The sequence below is a fragment of the Pelobates fuscus genome, chromosome 5 (assembly GCF_036172605.1).
Source record: "Pelobates fuscus isolate aPelFus1 chromosome 5, aPelFus1.pri, whole genome shotgun sequence".
NCBI classification, from domain to species: Eukaryota; Metazoa; Chordata; class Amphibia; order Anura; family Pelobatidae; genus Pelobates; species Pelobates fuscus.
The window spans coordinates 175,149,377-175,167,753 of record NC_086321.1 but is presented as its reverse complement, the minus strand read 5'-3'; the positions used below and the strand labels follow the sequence as shown (position 1 = coordinate 175,167,753).

Genomic DNA, 18,377 nt, shown 5'->3' with positions numbered 1-18,377 from the left:
CAAGTCCCAACCATAAATACCTCCTATAGAGATAGTAGTAGATACAGGGTAAACAGAGGCTCCAAATGAGGCTAGTACAGGGGTGAAGGGAGATTGAGGAGGGTATGCAGTGTTAATAGCAGTCAAATTCGGACTGCTAGTTTTAAATTTAAACAACCTCTCTCCCTGTAAATCCTGTACAAAAAGGATTATAGGTCCCCAAATCACAACCATAAATACCTCTTACAAAAAAATACTAATGATAGGTAACAGGTGTAGCTGTGAACCGCTAAGGGTGTCACTATGGACCCATGAGCAGAAAAAATGCTACTAAATACCAAAATGAAGTATATACAAAAAGTTACTGCTAAATGCAAAAAATAATAAATAAAGTATATACAGTGGTACTAGGATTCCACGCCTGTCAATAGAAGGATATGTATAGGTAGGGATATAATGAGCCAAATGGCAACAGCAACTCACCCCTAATTATCAGCTTTAATATAGTGCACTATAAGGAGATGAGAAAAATCCCCAAGTCCCAACCATAAATACCTCCTATAGAGATAGTAGTAGATACAGGGTAAACAGAGGCTCCAAATGAGGCTAGTACAGGGGTGAAGGGAGATTGAGGAGGGTATGCAGTGTTAATAGCAGTCAAATTCGGACTGCTAGTTTTAAATTTAAACAACCTCTCTCCCTGTAAATCCTGTACAAAAAGGATTATAGGTCCCCAAATCACAACCATAAATACCTCTTACAAAAAAATACTAATGATAGATACAGAGTAGACAGAGGCTCCAATTGGAGCTAGTACAGAGGTAAAGGGAGATTGAGGACGGTAGACAGTCATAATAACAGTCACATTCGGACTGCTGGTTTAATTTATAAAGCCTCTCTCCCTGTTAATCTAGCTAGACAGGCATAGAAAAGAAAGAGTAAATCAAATATACATTAAGTGAATAACATGGTGCTAAAACCACCAGTGCCCAGTGCTCATATCCGTGATATGAGGAAAAAACAAATTGCCCAACGTACGTTTCGGTGCTAAAAAGGAGCACCTTCGTCAGGGGCTAACATTAGACTGTTAATGAGTCTCTTTTATATGTGATGTGCCAGGAGGCATGAGTACCTTTGACCAATAGGAGCAGGGGGAGTGTGATATCAGCTGTACTACATTCACTCTAATCTCCAGGGTAACATGACAGGGTAACAGTTCAGAAGGAGAAGGTATTAACACAAACCCCAGATAACCAAATAATCAACTTATCCTCTTACACTCCCACCAAAAATGAAATACAAATCTTGAGGCGGGTTATGTCCTTTGTTCCAGTGTCTAACTTTGATAAGTTCAACTGGACAAAGGACATACACCTCTTTGCAAGGAAACTGGCCCTTCACAAAATCCACCGCATTAAAGATGAAAAAAGGGCAAAAGACTTAGGGCTACAAGTTTCTGATATAGATGCACTGGATACTCTAGTGGATCTCCTTGTATGCAATGATGAGTCTATACAAAAACAACCCCCTTTCACACATCTGAAAAAGAAGAGCCGGTTCACTCCACATATGGCTGATTTTAAATATATAGACTTATTCGTGGAGCTAACATGCAAAGAAATCGATAAGATCAATCCGAAAGAACTCCCTAGTCAACCTAATAGCAATATTTCCCCACAAGAAAACATCGCATTGGGTAAACTAAGGGAAATGGATGAGGTGATCTTTAAACCTTCCGATAAGGGAGGCAACACTGTCATCCTAAATAAATCTGATTACATATCCATGGTATATAGATTAATCGATGACAGCGAGACATATGAGGTATTGACATGTGACCCTACACAGAAGTATCTAACCGAATTAAAAACAATCTTGGATTCGGCACTGTCACTATCACTCATATCTAAGGACGAATACAACTTTATGTTTGTTAAAAGGCTGGTTACTGCCACTTTTTACGCACTCCCGAAGGTACATAAGCAACAACCAATATTAAAGGGACGACCCATTGTCTCTGGCAGAGGTAATCTGACCCAGAATATAAGTTTATATGTGGATCAGATATTAAGAAAAGTAGTGTTTGAACTCCCCTCACATCTAAGGGACACCAAGCATACTTTAAATACCATCGAAGGAATTAAGATCAATGGCCACGCTATTTTGTGTAGTCTCGACGTGGAGAGCCTTTACAGCTCAATACCACACGAGGTGGGTCTAAGACATCTTAGAGCAATACTTGATAGCAAACCTCCTGTCTCACTTAGACATAATGAACTGGTCCAAGACTTGATGTCCTTCATTCTGACACATAACTATTTTATCTTCCAGGGTAAACACTACCACCAGGTGAGAGGCACTGCTATGGGGACGGCTTGTGCCCCCTCATATGCTAACCTCCACCTGGGGTGGTGGGAGAGTACAATGGTATTTAATGAACACATGACAAAATACACAGTGTATAAAAATATGGAAACGCTACATCGACGATGTGTTGATCATATGACCTCTTTCTAGAATTTGTAAACATTCTGAACTCTAACTCCATCAATCTGAGACTGACAAGTGAGTTAGGTGGTAACCAAATCAATTTTCTTGATTTAACTATCTGTCTGTCAGACAAGGGGGTACTCACATCTACCCTCTTCCGGAAACCCACGTCAACCAACAGCTTATTGGAGTGGACAAGTCACCATCCACCCTCCCTTAAAAAAGGTATCCCAATAGGGCAGTATTTGCGTTTAAGATGCAACTGCACCACTATAGAAGATTTTAAATTGAAGGCAAAAACCTTACAGCTTCAATTTAAACAAAAAGGATACCCAAACAGATGCCTTAAATCCGCATATAAACGTGCACTGTTGGTAGACCGTAAAGACCTCCTAACTGATAAAAACGTCCAGTCTAATCAAGAAACCATAAGATGCATAGGGAATTATGATGCAGGCTGGCATCAAATTATGAGTATCCTGGATAGATACTGGCCCCTATTGCACCAAGACCCACACCTACAGAAGGTGATCACAACTAAGGCGTCTGTAACAGCACGCAGAGGACGAAACATTAGGGACATCCTAGTCCCAAGTCACCTGAAATCGAACACCCAGAAAATTTCTTGGTTAAAGTCTCCAGTCCTAGGCACATATCAATGTGGAAAGTGTAAGGCGTGCAAATTCATACGCCGTCCTTCGAAAACCTTTCCAGACTCCCTAGGGACACAAGAATTTAAAGTTCGCCACTTTTTCAATTGCCAATCTAAAGGTCTTGTATACCTACTCTCATGCTCATGCAACAAATTATACGTGGGAAAAACTTCCCGTATGTTTAAACTGAGGATAAGGGAGCACGTGACCTCTATTAACCCAAAAAGATTAATTGACACCCCAGTTTCAAAACATTTGAAACTCCATCATGGGGGGTCTTCTGAGGGGATAAGATTTTGCGGAATTGAAAGTGTCACCCTGGGTCCAAGAAGGGGAGATTTAGACAAAAAACTACTCCAAAGGGAGAGTTTTTGGATTTATAAACTTAAAACATTGTCACCATCTGGACTCAACGAGGGTTTTTCATACACACCCTTCATCGAAGATTGAGTGCAACAGACTGGATACTATGTCCCCACACCCCCATTGATCTCTGACATATTTGCAATTTATATCTAATTAAGCTTATTTTTGCCTGATACACTTGTACATTTTGTAATATAGCGTGTAGTGTTTAGTGTAGATTTGTATATATTTCTTTACTTATTTATTTTTTATTTTTTACTCTGTCATGTTTTTCATCTTTATTATTAATTTTTTGTCATGAATACCTTACATAGGACCATAGGGATGCAGAATTGACTGTACCAGGTCCGGATATATCGGAACATTCATTTTCTGCATTTCTGCAGTGTTTTACATCCAGGGTTTGTGAGTTTTTAGAGCTGTCACAGTAATATATGGGGTTAAATGGGGGTTTGGCCGGCCCATCTCATCTCACGACCCGCCCACTAACTTCAGATGGATAGGGTCTGACACGTCGGACCATGTGACCGGCATCAAGCCCCGCCCCCAATAACATCTCATGTTACCCTGGAGATTAGAGTGAATGTAGTACAGCTGATATCACACTCCCCCTGCTCCTATTGGTCAAAGGTACTCATGCCTCCTGGCACATCACATATAAAAGAGACTCATTAACAGTCTAATGTTAGCCCCTGACGAAGGTGCTCCTTTTTAGCACCGAAACGTACGTTGGGCAGTTTGTTTTTTCCTCATATCACGGATATGAGCACTGGGCACTGGTGGTTTTAGCACCATGTTAATCACTTAATGTATATTTGATTTACTCTTTCTTTTCTATGCCTGTCTAGCTAGATTAACAGGGAGAGAGGCTTTATAAATTAAACCAGCAGTCCGAATTTGACTGTTATTATGACTGTCTACCGTCCTCAATCTCCCTTTACCTCTGTACTAGCTCCAATTGGAGCCTCTGTCTACTCTGTATCTATCATTAGTATTTTTTTGTAAGAGGTATTTATGGTTGTGATTTGGGGACCTATAATCCTTTTTGTACAGGATTTACAGGGAGAGAGGTTGTTTAAATTTAAAACTAGCAGTCCGAATTTGACTGCTATTAACACTGCATACCCTCCTCAATCTCCCTTCACCCCTGTACTAGCCTCATTTGGAGCCTCTGTTTACCCTGTATCTACTACTATCTCTATAGGAGGTATTTATGGTTGGGACTTGGGGATTTTTCTCATCTCCTTATAGTGCACTATATTAAAGCTGATAATTAGGGGTGAGTTGCTGTTGCCATTTGGCTCATTATATCCCTACCTATACATATCCTTCTATTGACAGGCGTGGAATCCTAGTACCACTGTATATACTTTATTTATTATTTTTTGCATTTAGCAGTAACTTTTTGTATATACTTCATTTTGGTATTTAGTAGCATTTTTTCTGCTCATGGGTCTATAGTGACACCCTTAGCGGTTCACAGCTACACCTGTTACCTATCATTAGTATTTTTTTGTAAGAGGTATTTATGGTTGTGATTTGGGGACCTATAATCCTTTTTGTACAGGATTTACAGGGAGAGAGGTTGTTTAAATTTAAAACTAGCAGTCCGAATTTGACTGCTATTAACACTGCATACCCTCCTCAATCTCCCTTCACCCCTGTACTAGCCTCATTTGGAGCCTCTGTTTACCCTGTATCTACTACTATCTCTATAGGAGGTATTTATGGTTGGGACTTGGGGATTTTTTCTCATCTCCTTATAGTGCACTATATTAAAGCTGATAATTAGGGGTGAGTTGCTGTTGCCATTTGGCTCATTATATCCCTACCTATACATATCCTTCTATTGACAGGCGTGGAATCCTAGTACCACTGTATATACTTTATTTATTTTTTGCATTTAGCAGTAACTTTTTGTATATACTTCATTTTGGTATTTAATAGCATTTTTTCTGCTCATGGGTCTATAGTGACACCCTTAGCGGTTCACAGCTACACCTGTTACCGACAGCCAGCATTATAATCCTAGACACTGCCGCTATAGTTATTTCCAGAGATGCGGTTAGTTTCATTTGATTTCTTGAATCTGACCACATCTGTCCTTTTTGTTGTTTGATTTTGTATATATGGGGTTATGCCCCTTTTTGAGACATCTGGAGTCTCTAATTGGTACACCAGTCTCTGAGTAGACACTCGGCATTACTTCCTCGGGTTATCCGGGGTTGTCGGCACAGGTGTACACCCAGAGACACTGAACTTTTTGTTCTCTGTTTTCCTTTTATTGAACACACCATTAAGTTCATTAACAGTTCTGAACCCCTATAATCTATTATGAAAACAATGGCCTTTAATCTATCAAAGCCCTTTCTTTGAGATGCACGACTGCAGCCAAATATTCTTCTCGCTTGACAACAATTAAACATGTCAAAGATCAGAAATTATACATGTTTTAGACGAAATGGTGCAATGCGGCCGGTAACATTCCATAAATATGTAAAATGTAGGAGACTAGCTTGTTATCCATTTTACTGTAGCAAAATTTTCTGCAGATTTTAAAAAAAATAAATAAAAAAAAAGATCTTGACATTTGCAGGGATAAGGAATGGAAACAAAAATAATAAAAGTTGTGCTCTGATTGGCTGTGTTGTGTTTTTCAATCATAATTGAAATCATGATCAGTGACAGGAAGATACTTAAGTGGGAATGAATGAAATACACACTTTCTGAAATAATCAAAGTAAAAGTAGGAATGATCCATAATTCTACAAACATATTCAAACTTCTCTAATCATCTTATTTTACCTAAGATCAACTTATCTCTATGTATTATTGACTTTATAGAGTAGAAGAAGTAGCGCATGTAACCAGGGTCATATTTGAACACAATCAGCCGTTACACCTTATTCAGTTATAATATCAGAGAATTGTAGGGGGAGATAATATATTTTTTAGGTATTCATTGGGTTGGCTGTAAATGTGACATAGATACAGATCCAAGTAAGTCTCTCTGAAGTGAATACAACTGTGATCCCTTATTAAATGAATGAGATTGAAAGCAAAACTGAGTTTTACAGAGTATCACTGCTTTATGGAAAATTTTCAGAAAGTTTTTAAAGAAACCATCTGGCCCCAGTTTTATCCCCCTTGGCAACAGCCTTTTCTCTTTGTCAAGTTGTTTCTGCAGCAGAGGTGTTAAGCATCTGCATATCTTGACAAATATGAGCATCATGTCACGCAAGTGAGATAAAACTGTTCCAAACTGATTAATTGCAAAAAAAAAGATAGCAAGGGAAACTTTCCATTGACAGTGTACCAGTGAGAAGGTATACTGAAAAAACAACAAAAAAAAACATACTGAGAGAAAGTGAAACAGCTATATAAAACAGGATATAGTAATGTTAACAAACAAGTACCGTATTTTCTTTTAAATACAGGGCGCAGTTTCTTACCCCAAACATACTGCATTAACTATACACACATACACACTACATCCCCTGGATACACACTCCATCCCATACGCACACACTGCATCCATGATACACTATAAGCTGACGTTTGCTGTAAATATGGTACAGGTTGTTTTATTATTTTTTTAGCTAAAATATATAGGTTAGTCTGATATTCCAAAAGAAATGGTAATTAATTCAATAAGCTGATGATTAGCAGAGGCACCTGAATGAGTTGATATTTTGTGCTCCAGGTCGCTCTCTGTTTGGAAGTGAATTCCGGGGCATATTGTGCCGTTGTGGTGTAGGTGCAGGAGTAAAACGATTCGATTTTCCCTGGGACTGTGGCTGTTGAATGTTTCTAGATGTTGCATCAGATCTTCGCACCTGAGAAGGGCTGGAGATGGGCTGTGGAGTAACACTGGATCCACGCTGAGGAGAGAAGTTTACGGGACGTGATGTCTGTACGCGATGTGCTGTATAGAGCAATTAGTAATGTTTTAAAAAGATAGGCAGCTCAGGGCAATTATATAACTATACATTATAAAATGCATTCAATTTCTACTTGCACATATTAGCTTTCTTTTCAACGAGTGTCACAATCTTCACTCAAGGGTATCTGCCAAGGAAGTAAGGTTTGCTCCAACATTAACTAAACTTTACGTCGCTTGGAGCGTCCACATTTTTGGATATGTGAACCACTTTTTGCAACTGAGTCCTTTGTATTGGTGATACAATCACACCTGGCTTAGCATTTACTAATACTAAACTAATAAAGACGATGTATGAAAGGGTGATATAAACAGGTTAAAGATTAGCAAAAGATAAAGACATGGAGTGCCCTTCTGCCCAATAAACCAACAACACAACAGTAAAGTTGTTAACTCTGACAACTAAAATAGAGATTGTCAAGAAAATCACTAGTTCATCACAAACTACATTAGTCAGTATCACTCTGTAGTAAATAATATCTAGAAACATAGATGAAAACAAGCAAAAACAAACAAAACTAATAAGCAGCTCCGAATGTAAACTGTAAATGTAAGGTTAAAGGAACACCCTGGGCATCTACATGGGTTTTGGCATCATATTAATGGATTGATCTCACTATTCAATGCTCTCATGCTACAGCTAGGAAATGCTGCCGTTGCTGATAACACTGTGATTGGTGCTGGGCAGCTGGCAAACGCCAGCACTGATGACAATCGTCAGGAGGGCAAGCAATGCAGCCTGTAATTCACCACAGCACTTTGAGCATTGCATACAGCTCAGTTGTCAGCCAGGACCACTACATATGTCCTCAGCTGACAGAGGGGATCCCCTGGTATTGATTGGTACCTGGGCCTCCCTAGAGTGAGCAGGGATGTTAGGACATGCTAACCTTGCTAAAGCCTGGGTTTTGTAGAATGTAATGACATGTCCTAACACTGTTTCTGGGTTAACAAAACTAAACTAAACGTGAAAATACAACATGAATATGGGGCCGAACACATCGAACATGCTGAAGTTGTGTTAGTGCCTGGAGTGTCCTTTTAAATATTTGCAAACAAGAACCGAAACTCTGTGCTCTGTTCTTTCTCCCAGTCTGGTAAAGTACAGTTCAGATTTTTTTGCAGGGAAGAAGATGAGATTGCATTCAAATGCATGTTTAAATGTGGTACATTTTCAACTGTTAACTGGTTAAAAAATAATTAACTATAGAAAACGTTATCTCCTACCTTACAAAATGGCCAAACAGAAGGAACAGAGCTTCTTTATCACATCTCCAAAACTAACATAATACAGTGTTTGCATCCACCCTTTGCAGAACAGGCTGCCTGCCTCTCCCCTTCTTTAAGTGTTGGTTCTGAAAGTTCCACTAACAGTATTTATTATTTTTATTAAAATGTATTTTTAATGTAGCTGCTTTTAAATGTATATTTGTAGCCGGTGACATAAGCCGTAATAATGTAAGTAGAAGTAAGCACAAGTTGGTTGTGGTGTGCCGGATCCAACGTCTAGGGTACGCCTGTAATAAAAGAGGGCCCACCCATTAAATTTTAATAAAGGGGAGAGGTGGGAGGGATGAACCCAGCAGTGACAGTCCGGTATTGGAGGGGGCCTGAGTTTTTATAGTCAGGTAACCCCTCCCACAATTGCAGGCTTCGCCTTCATATGTTTCACTAAGATGTGAAAATCAATAATGTAATCCAGTATATCAAGTGGAATTGCTCTCAAATAGATTTATCCATCTGTTTAAATATACCCACCTGTTATAATTCAGTTAAATTTTTTATGTTTAGAGAGTGACTTGATTTCCCAATCTTTGCAATTAGGGCAGTGTTTTTTTTTGACAACACAAATTATGTTAACTTCAATAGCTTGACCAACCATTACTCAATTTTAAACTGGATCAAGTAAGCCATATAAGTATGCCTTCACTGTGCTGGACAAGGCAGTGTTGTTGCACTAGATAATATTGTCTAGGCGGTTACCTATAGCCCTATAAAAATGACATGTCCAGTTGAGACTCACTAAAAACAGGCTTCCCCAAACTCCGGCCCTCCAGATGTTGCTAAACTACAACTCCCATGATTCTATGAATGAAATAGATAGGCTGAGAATCATGGGAGTTGTAGTTCAGCAACATCTGGCGGGACGGAGTTTGGGGAAGCCTGCACTAAAACAACAGATGCTCCCTCTGGATTAGCTAGTGATTTGCAGTGTTGATAGATGTGTATTACAGAGTATAGTCAGAGTTAAGTATATTAGGAGTATACCAATGATGTTAATCCACTGTATATGCTGTACGTGCAGTTTATTGAGCTCACTTTCACAAGCTTTCCGCAGGGCACATACTTACATACAGCCTGACATCTGCAAGGATCATGCTTGTCCAAATAATGCTCTAATGTGTCCCAGCCACCCCCAACTCGCACCATGACATGACTGCGCAGAACCTGCAGGACACATTGGGCGGGGATTAGAGGTATTGCATTGATTAACACAAGGATGTTGGAATGAGGGAAAAGATAAAAAGATGAACACAAAATTCCATCCAGGATAACAAGCAGTGTATGGAAAAATCTGCAAATTATATTTAAACATCAAAGACATGGTTTACCAACATCTATAAACATGTTATAACCAGAAAATGTCCAGGCCACCAATAAATGGGAATGCCACTGAATGAGAAAAAAGGTGACATTTGAGAGTACGGCAGGAGAGATGGAGGAATCTGTCACTACTCTTACATAATATATAACCTTGTATCTCTTGTTACACAAACCTGAATCTACTCATTACCATTCCTTTACAAGACTAACATGAGGGATGGAAACTAGCTATTAACTATTTCATTACAGCATATTGTGCAGGACTTCCTACAAGCACAGTACTGATTTATGTAAAGTAACAGTACAATAATAATATATATATACACACATCTACATTGAACAACATTATAAACACACTTTTGTTTCTGCCCCCATTTTTCATGAGCTGAACCCAAAGATCTAAGACTTTTTCTATGAACACAAAAGGCCTATTTCTCTCAAATATTGTTCACAAATCTGTCTAAATCTGTGTAAGTGAGCACTTCTCCTTTGCCGAGATAATCCATCCACCTCACAGGTGTGGCATATCAAGATGCTGATTAGACAGCATGATTATTGCACAGGTGTGCCTTAGGCTGGCCACAATAAAAGGCCACTCTAAAATGTGCAGTTTTATCACACAGCACAATGCCACAGGTATCGCAAGTTATGAGGGAGCGTGCAATTGGCATGCTGACTGCAGGAATGTCCATCTGCATCGGGTCTTCTACTGCAGGAGAATCTGGGAAGCACTATATGAACGCAGCCTTTCTAGAGACTTCCAGCTTCTCCTGCAGGATAAGACTTGATGAGAGACCAGAGTAAGCTGTCAAACTGTACAACAACAGTGTGCCTACTTACTGTGGGACAGTGCCAGTACTGTGGCACACCTGGCACCATAACCACTACAGCAGTCTGCAGTGTCTCATATTAAAGAGGTCTTATTGTAGCCTTAATGCAGAGTCACCATTTGGCATAGTTGGAAAAGCCCATCCTCCATAAAAGACGATACACATGTTTTCGTAATAGAAAAATGATGAATGTATTTTGGAATGTTCATTTTGGTGTCCATTCCTCAAACAGGATTATTTACCAAAGTGAGAATTGTTGGGTAATTCAAAGAGAATTCAAAGTGTGTTTCACATTTAGGATCACAATAGCCAAACTGGAAGCATAGAGGACTTTTTGAATTTTTACAATTCTGCTATTTTGACCTGAAAGGAACACTATTTAGATCCCTAGCCCGCCCTTGCCCCCTTAGCTGAGATAGTAAATTCTGATTACCTCAGCCAAGAAGGTGGGATGGAGGCAGGCCCGACACAGCCCTGGCCAATCAGCATCTCCATATAGAATCAATGCATCTCTATGGGGAATGTTCAGCGCCACACTGAATGTAAGTGCAGCACTGACCCAGGAACACCTCTTGTGGCTGTCTGGGTGACTGCCACTGGAGGTGTGCCTAGGAAACAATGTAAACAATGCCTTTTCTCTGAAAATGCAGTGTTTACAGCAAACTGCCTGCTATTACCGACTATACTCACCAGAACAACTACATTAAGCTGCAGTTGTTCTGGTGACTATAGTGTCCCTTTAAATTTGAGATTCCCTTTGAATTACTGACAATTCTCTTTTAATCTGTCAAGGTATATCACAATACCACCTTCGCTATCTATCCCTTGGTAATTTAAGGAGGCATGGCATCAGAAATCATGGCTTTAATTAAATATGCACACAAAATCTTACCCGTACAAAAATGAGGGCATTACTGTCTCCAACCTGATATTTGCCCTCTGAGATTTTTATCATTGGAAATTGAGATGGACATCGGCAGCAGCCTAATATTTCACGGACCTGGAGAGGGAGAGAGAAAAGATCTGTCAATAATCTGACACACAAAACATGGGGCCTTTATTCTGTTATCCTCACACAGGAAAGTAGGTCACTGTCTCTCTAGTGCACATGTTCCTATTCGCAAGTCAGTATCTCAGCCAGGGCTTTGCATCTGAATGCTACTGTTATGAACAAAATATGGAAAGGTTTCTCAATATCACATAGCTAGTAAGGTTCGACCAATTCAAATATATGAGAAAGTGTTCACTCAATATCTCTTAAAGGACCACTATAGTGCCAGGAAAACAATCTTGTTTTCCTGGCACTATAGGGTGATTAGGTCCCCCCTACCCTCATGTCCCCCCTCCCGCTGGGCTGAAGGGGTTAAAACCCCTTCAGCCACTTACCTTTCTCCAGTGCCGGGCTCCCTCGGCGCTGAAGAACTCTTCTCCTCATGCCGACCTCAGCGTCGAATGCGCATGCGCGGCAAGAGCCGCGCACATTCAAACCGCCCATAGGAAAGCATTAGTCAGCTTCTTCTCACTGTGATTTTCACAGTGAGAATCGCGGAAGCAGCCTCTAGTGGCTGTCAGTGAGACAGCCACTAGAGGCTGAATTAACCCTCAGTGTAAACATAGCAGTTTCTCTAAAACTGCTATATTTACAGCTGCAGGGTTAAAACTAGAGGGACCTGGCACCCAGACCATTGAAGTAGTCTTGGTGCTGGGACCCCTGTGTCCTGAACCATCCAAAGTAAAATATTGCAGTTTCTGGGTTAACTTCACCTCTAATCGCTGTCTACTTGAAGTGCTTCTTGGTCCCTAACAGAGTTTTACGCCATGAAGCGACGTTGGATGTCCTCATGCTTAGCATGAATACATATAAAGTCTTCAATATCACATAGCTAGTAATGTTCGACCAATTCAAATATATGAGAAAGTGTTTACTCAATATCTCTTAAAGGACCACTATAGTGCCAGGAAATTTGAAATCCATTTTCAGTTATCACTTTGGTGAATAAGCCTGTCAATCTTTTAGTGTCTCTTATAGGAAATTAGCTCAGTCAGTCTGCTACTGTCTCTTGCAGTGGAAAAGCCCACAAATAGTTTGTTGCAGCCTCTTACACGGGAATAGCTAATTCAGGCTGTCACAGTCTCACAGTGTTTTATAGGGGAATAATTCAGCCTGTCACTGCATTACAAGGAGTAAATTATTCAGTCTGTCACTGTCTCACTGTCTCTTTAAGGGGAATAGGACACTTAGTCTGTCACTGTCTCATACAGGATAATAAGTGACTCAGCTCTCATTGCCACACTGCATCTTACAGGGGGATAGCTCATTCAGTCTATGATTGTCACGCTGCATTTTACAGGAAAAAAAAACACTCAGGCTGTTTGTGCGTCTTACAAAGGAAGGCTCACTCATTCTGTTACATCTCTTAAGCATACAATGACTTGTTCTACTGGTCACATCCCTTTCTTCCCCCCGCATAAACAAACAGCCAGTCACACATGATGGCGCTGGGTGTAGTTAATAACAGGCATAGAGATATGTAGCTCCCATGTAGGGAGGTACATAGTGAGCTCACTACAAAGAGGGAGATAAAGGAACAACCAAAACTCAATAAAACTAATGGAATTTTATATTCCTATAGACTACAATCCAAAACATCTTTTCTAACATACAAATATATGAAAATATTAAAAAAAAAATACTGCCTGCTAAATAAGGTCTGTAGGCCATATATAGGTCAAATAATCACCATGGAAACAAAACAGTGTATGGGAAATGTATTGAGTGAACATGATTTTGACAGACCTGCAGCAACAACAATTTAAATCACAGTTTCCTTTACCCTTGAGTGCCAAAAAGATAAGCTGTATACCAGCTCGGTCCCACCACTGATGAAACACATGCAAAACCCTATGGTAAACAAATTAAGAAAAAAAATTCCCTTCAAGATACTTCGACATTTCAGCACAAGGAGAAAGACCAAAACTCTCCACATTACTTTTATAGTCTAGTTCTATCTCTAAGATAAGGCAGTGTTCTTGTTTCTGTGAATTGTGTGGTTAATGTGGAAGTCCCCTGCCTGGGTAAGTAAGGGCCTTTTTGTAGTGTAAATACTTTATTGTATGCATTACTGGGATAGTCCTCTGTTTATAGCACTACCCCAAGACATTCACAGTCCACTTCAAGACAAAAGACATTCAAACTAAACAACCTTTACAACGCAATTCAGTATTTTGAGTAGGATGCAACTAGGGATGCACCAAAATGAAAATTCTGGGCCGAAACCAAAAATTCAGGATGCCCTTGGCTGAACACCGAAACGGAAAATGACTTTTTCCCCCCCAAAATGATTTGTAAAAAGTTTTTTTCCTGTAATTTTATTAATATTAGACTTTTTAATGAATTTAATTAATCTAATATGAAGAACTTCCCTTCTCCCTTCTCTTTGTGTGGTCCCCCCAATTAATGTTCCTCTCTCCCCCCTCTAGTGTTCTTCTCCCCTCCCTCTTTTTTAGTGTTCTTTCCTCCCTCCTCCCCTGTCCCATAATGTTCTTTTCTTTCCTCTTCTGTCCCCTAGTGTTAGATGCAACCTAGACTGTGGAACTGAAAGTAACCTTGAACCTTTCAATGTATAAAAAAACTATAACAATGAAAATCAATGCATTCTAAAATACTGGTAGCAGAGTCCTCACAGACCAGGAACATGCTAAAACTTGACATTATGGTCTAAGAAGGGGTCTAATCTTAGACCATAATGCTGTTTTACACTATAAATCCCTGTCCCCATCTAGCCCTCAGTGACAAATCCATTCATCACATCCAATGAGTGGAGCTGATGGCTGCTGTATTTTAGCTGGAATTAGTATACAGACACCCCCATTCACAGTTTTATGGATAAGGATGTGCACAGAGCTTTACTGAGCCAATGACCACGAAGAGAGCCGTACAGGGGAGGTAAGGACTAACACATATTGCAAATGCTATACCAATATTTGTACAGTCAAGAAAGATTTAGATTCCTTGTTTGATGTAAGAGGGAAAAGGGGCGGGCTCACTGCAAATGGCCGCAGTTATAAGCAACTATGTGCTTTATATTACAATCACAGGTTACTACCCTGTTTGGCATGCCCCTTAGAGGAAAGAGTATACCACCTAGTATAAACACTGCTTTTAAGTTAGTAAAAACTTAACAATTTAGTCTCTAGAGAGTGTGTTGAAAAAATAAATCTTACTTTATTTTGGTGACTATTTCTTCAAAAGTTGAAGCTTGACCTATATTTCACAAACTAGTTAACAACTCAACACAACTCACCAAAATAAACCATTATATGTGGGGATGTCAAATGAATAAAAAAAACAAAACAAAACTGGACCATTGCCTCAAATATATATGTAAGGGTGAAAAACTAAATCAGAACAGACCACATTTAAATTTTAAAAAGTTAAATTGAAATCTTGAAGTTAATATGTATACTAATTAATTTTGCACGGCAGGAAATTGGCAGACGTGAAAGAACATTATTATATAGTTTGAGGTCCGCGTGACCATCAGCTTGTTACTGCCAAGAAGGCAAACACAAAACAAACAACACGAGAATAACTTCAGGGTTTTTGTGAACTTTCAATTCAAATATAAATCCTCCGGGATACTAAACTAAGGCATAATTAGGTCTACACTTACTGCCTAAAAAAGTTTAACTCTATCTAGGTACAGAAAAACTAAAATTATGATGAAGCAAACAAAAAATTGCTTCTGTCTTACAGAATGGGATAATTAAATAACAAGTATCTTGTATCTTGTTGGTGCCAATATTTATCTAGGGCAGTATAGAAAGGCTTGGGGTGTGCACAGTAAGATCTCACCAACTCATCAAGGTTCTTGAGATCACACAGTGTGCGGGGAGGCCGGGCAGGCATTTTGACTGGGGGATACCCTCTTTGCTCAGTACTTCTTCTCCCACGATTCAGTTCTTCTTCAATCTCCTCTTCCATCTGGATAAGCGTTGGTGCAGGCATTCCAAAACGTGCACCTCTTCGGGCTACCTCCAGTAAACACAAGATAAAGCTCTTTTCTCCCTTCCTTAGCACCAGATCATTTGTCTCGAACATCAGCACCTCTGGTATTCCAAGCTCCTGCCGACACCAGCTAATGAAGTTGGACACATTATCCCTGGCCAGGAATGAACCAGGAAGTGCCCCTTTCACCTGGAATGTCACATCTTTTCGTGGGAGCCTCATGTTTTTAGCAGCTTCAACGTACTGTTCTCGGAACTCTTGTGCCAAGCGGTTGAGGTTGTTAGCATGTTGGCACAGAGTGTAGCCTGTCTCTAGAGCCTCCATGAAGGTGGAAGGCGCCATGTCAAGGTCATACAACATGTTGAGCCAGTCAGTGAGATCTTCTTTCATGGCCTCCAGGTATTCCTCGCTGGAGCGGAATGGCCGGATGCTTTTGGAAGCAGATGACTGAATTTGGCTCTGATCTGCCATCTCTCTTCACTCTTCGCCTCAATCACCTTAATCTGTGCAATACATAATAAAAGGGTGCGACTCATTACAGTGATATTCTATGAACCAACAAAGCTTGCCCTTGCTGTATGCAGAGCTCAAAATGTTATGTCCTATGCTATTAGTCAGTACTAAAAGTTACTTGCCGCTGCAGGAGTAAACGTTCTACTTACCAGGGCTTTATTTAAAATAGCCAGTGGTTATTGAACAGTGTACATTTAAATAAAAAAAATAAAAAAATTATATATATATTATTATTATTATTTGATTTAGCTAGTCAAATTTCACATTTGTCTGTAGTATAGGACAGTGACAATGCATCACTTGAAAAGCAGAGTAATCTGAATTTACCTTCCCTGATTAAATACTTTGTTATTATTATTATTATTTGTTTGTTTACACAGCACACAGGATCACCTCATACTAAATGTCCTAAATATGGATAGATATAAATAAATAACTACAAGTCACAGCACGCTATAGTTTAACCCCTTAAGGACACATGACGTGTGTGACATGTCATAATTCCCTTTTATTCCAGAAGTTTGGTCCTTAAGGGGTTAAGGGTACATACAAAAACATGCACAGTAATGGTATTCTCAAAGCATTTCAATTACTTTTTTTTTTTGCAATATGCTGCTGAAAATAACTAACACAATAAGGACAGGCTTAAATTACTCTAAAACAGCTGTGTGAATCCATGTTTCAACTATAGGAATGTAAAGTTGGCTGTACATATGTTTTTCTTGAAACAAGGTATATTTCTGTACCAATGTTTTACATGCTCATTGTTCTGAATTTTACTGCAATATCTAATATAAATCGAAACCATATGTAGGATGCTCTAAAGTGCTTCAGTATTACACCGCGCAAAATAACGTCACAATTAAGATCCTTTTGTAATTATATTAATCATGCAAACATCATTCAAATATTATAAGTATTCAACTTGCTGACCGCTTCATCTAAAATATCTTTACATACGTTATTTACACTGTTCAGTATATGCATGTGACAAGTAATGGATCATGTACAATGTGAATGGTCCTATATACAACCATGTGTATTCTTCTAATCTATATAACTGTAACATATGGAATCAGCAGTCATACATTATGGTATCCATCCCTAAAGCTATACATTTTAAGGTATAGCATTATACTAAAGTGTGCATCATGGTATATAACTATGAGAAGAACATTCATTGTTCAGCATGTTCTTGTGTAACACATCTGAGCTATGTATAATCTACCTCCTAGATATGTTGGAACTTGAGCGAGTGTGGGGTGTGTGATGTTGGCAGCCTATGCAATATACATGATGGTAAGGACTCTGGAATTATCCTTTAAGTAAAACAATACAGTGGTATCTACGTGAGAATGTTGCATTGCTGTAGTAGTTATTGTTTTGAGCAGGTTGTCAGTGCAGGGTTAATTAATACAGAGAGGAAGGAGACAGGACCAGACAGTCTTTTTATAGACACTTTCACTCACCTGCAATTCAGCCTGTTTCAGTGATGGATGTATGGGGCCCCTGGGGGCCTGTAGTTATTCTACACCCCCATCTTCTCCCAGGCTGATCAGTCCATCTAGCCCTCTCCAAAAGTCACCCACACTCCTTGCCATGTTCTTCAGTCCCTCTGAAGCTGGTGATGTCAGATCCTATCCCAGTCCATATCTGGCTCCATGTGGCAGTCAGTCCTTCTCCTGGAAGTTAAGCTGTGACGTGGGGGAGCTGAGTGATCTCTCCAGTCGGGCAGGGCACCGCCAGCCGGGGGGAGGTGGGGGGGAGGAGGGAGACACTGAGCCTCGCCCTCTGCACAAGGTTAATAAGGCTGTCTAATCCTCAGTGCAGCCAGTACTCTCCCAGGCTCTCCCTCTCTGTATGCTGGCAGTATGAGTGGTCACTCAGCACCCTGTGTCTGCTGTCCCCGACTGTCTCCTTTCTTCCTTGTCAGTGAGTGTCAGAATTAGATGGGCCATGCCCCCCGCCCAGCCCTAGCTGGGAGCTCTGGGAGG

General features: G+C 39.8%; 1 protein-coding gene across 1 annotated transcript in view; it reads right to left on the bottom strand.

Annotated features, from left to right (window-relative positions):
* The window catches only part of GAS2L1 (growth arrest specific 2 like 1), a 23,501-nt gene extending 5,124 nt beyond the window's left edge, over nucleotides 1-18,377 (bottom strand). Inside the window, exons 1-5 of the mRNA XM_063454734.1 lie at nucleotides 17,853-18,377; nucleotides 15,718-16,373; nucleotides 11,755-11,862; nucleotides 9,780-9,876; nucleotides 7,164-7,413 (exon numbers count right to left, since the gene is read on the bottom strand). Of these exons, the coding sequence (XP_063310804.1) occupies nucleotides 7,164-7,413; nucleotides 9,780-9,876; nucleotides 11,755-11,862; nucleotides 15,718-16,341 (1,079 nt within the window). The 5' untranslated portion in view covers nucleotides 16,342-16,373; nucleotides 17,853-18,377. The remainder of the gene's footprint in view (nucleotides 1-7,163; nucleotides 7,414-9,779; nucleotides 9,877-11,754; nucleotides 11,863-15,717; nucleotides 16,374-17,852) is intronic.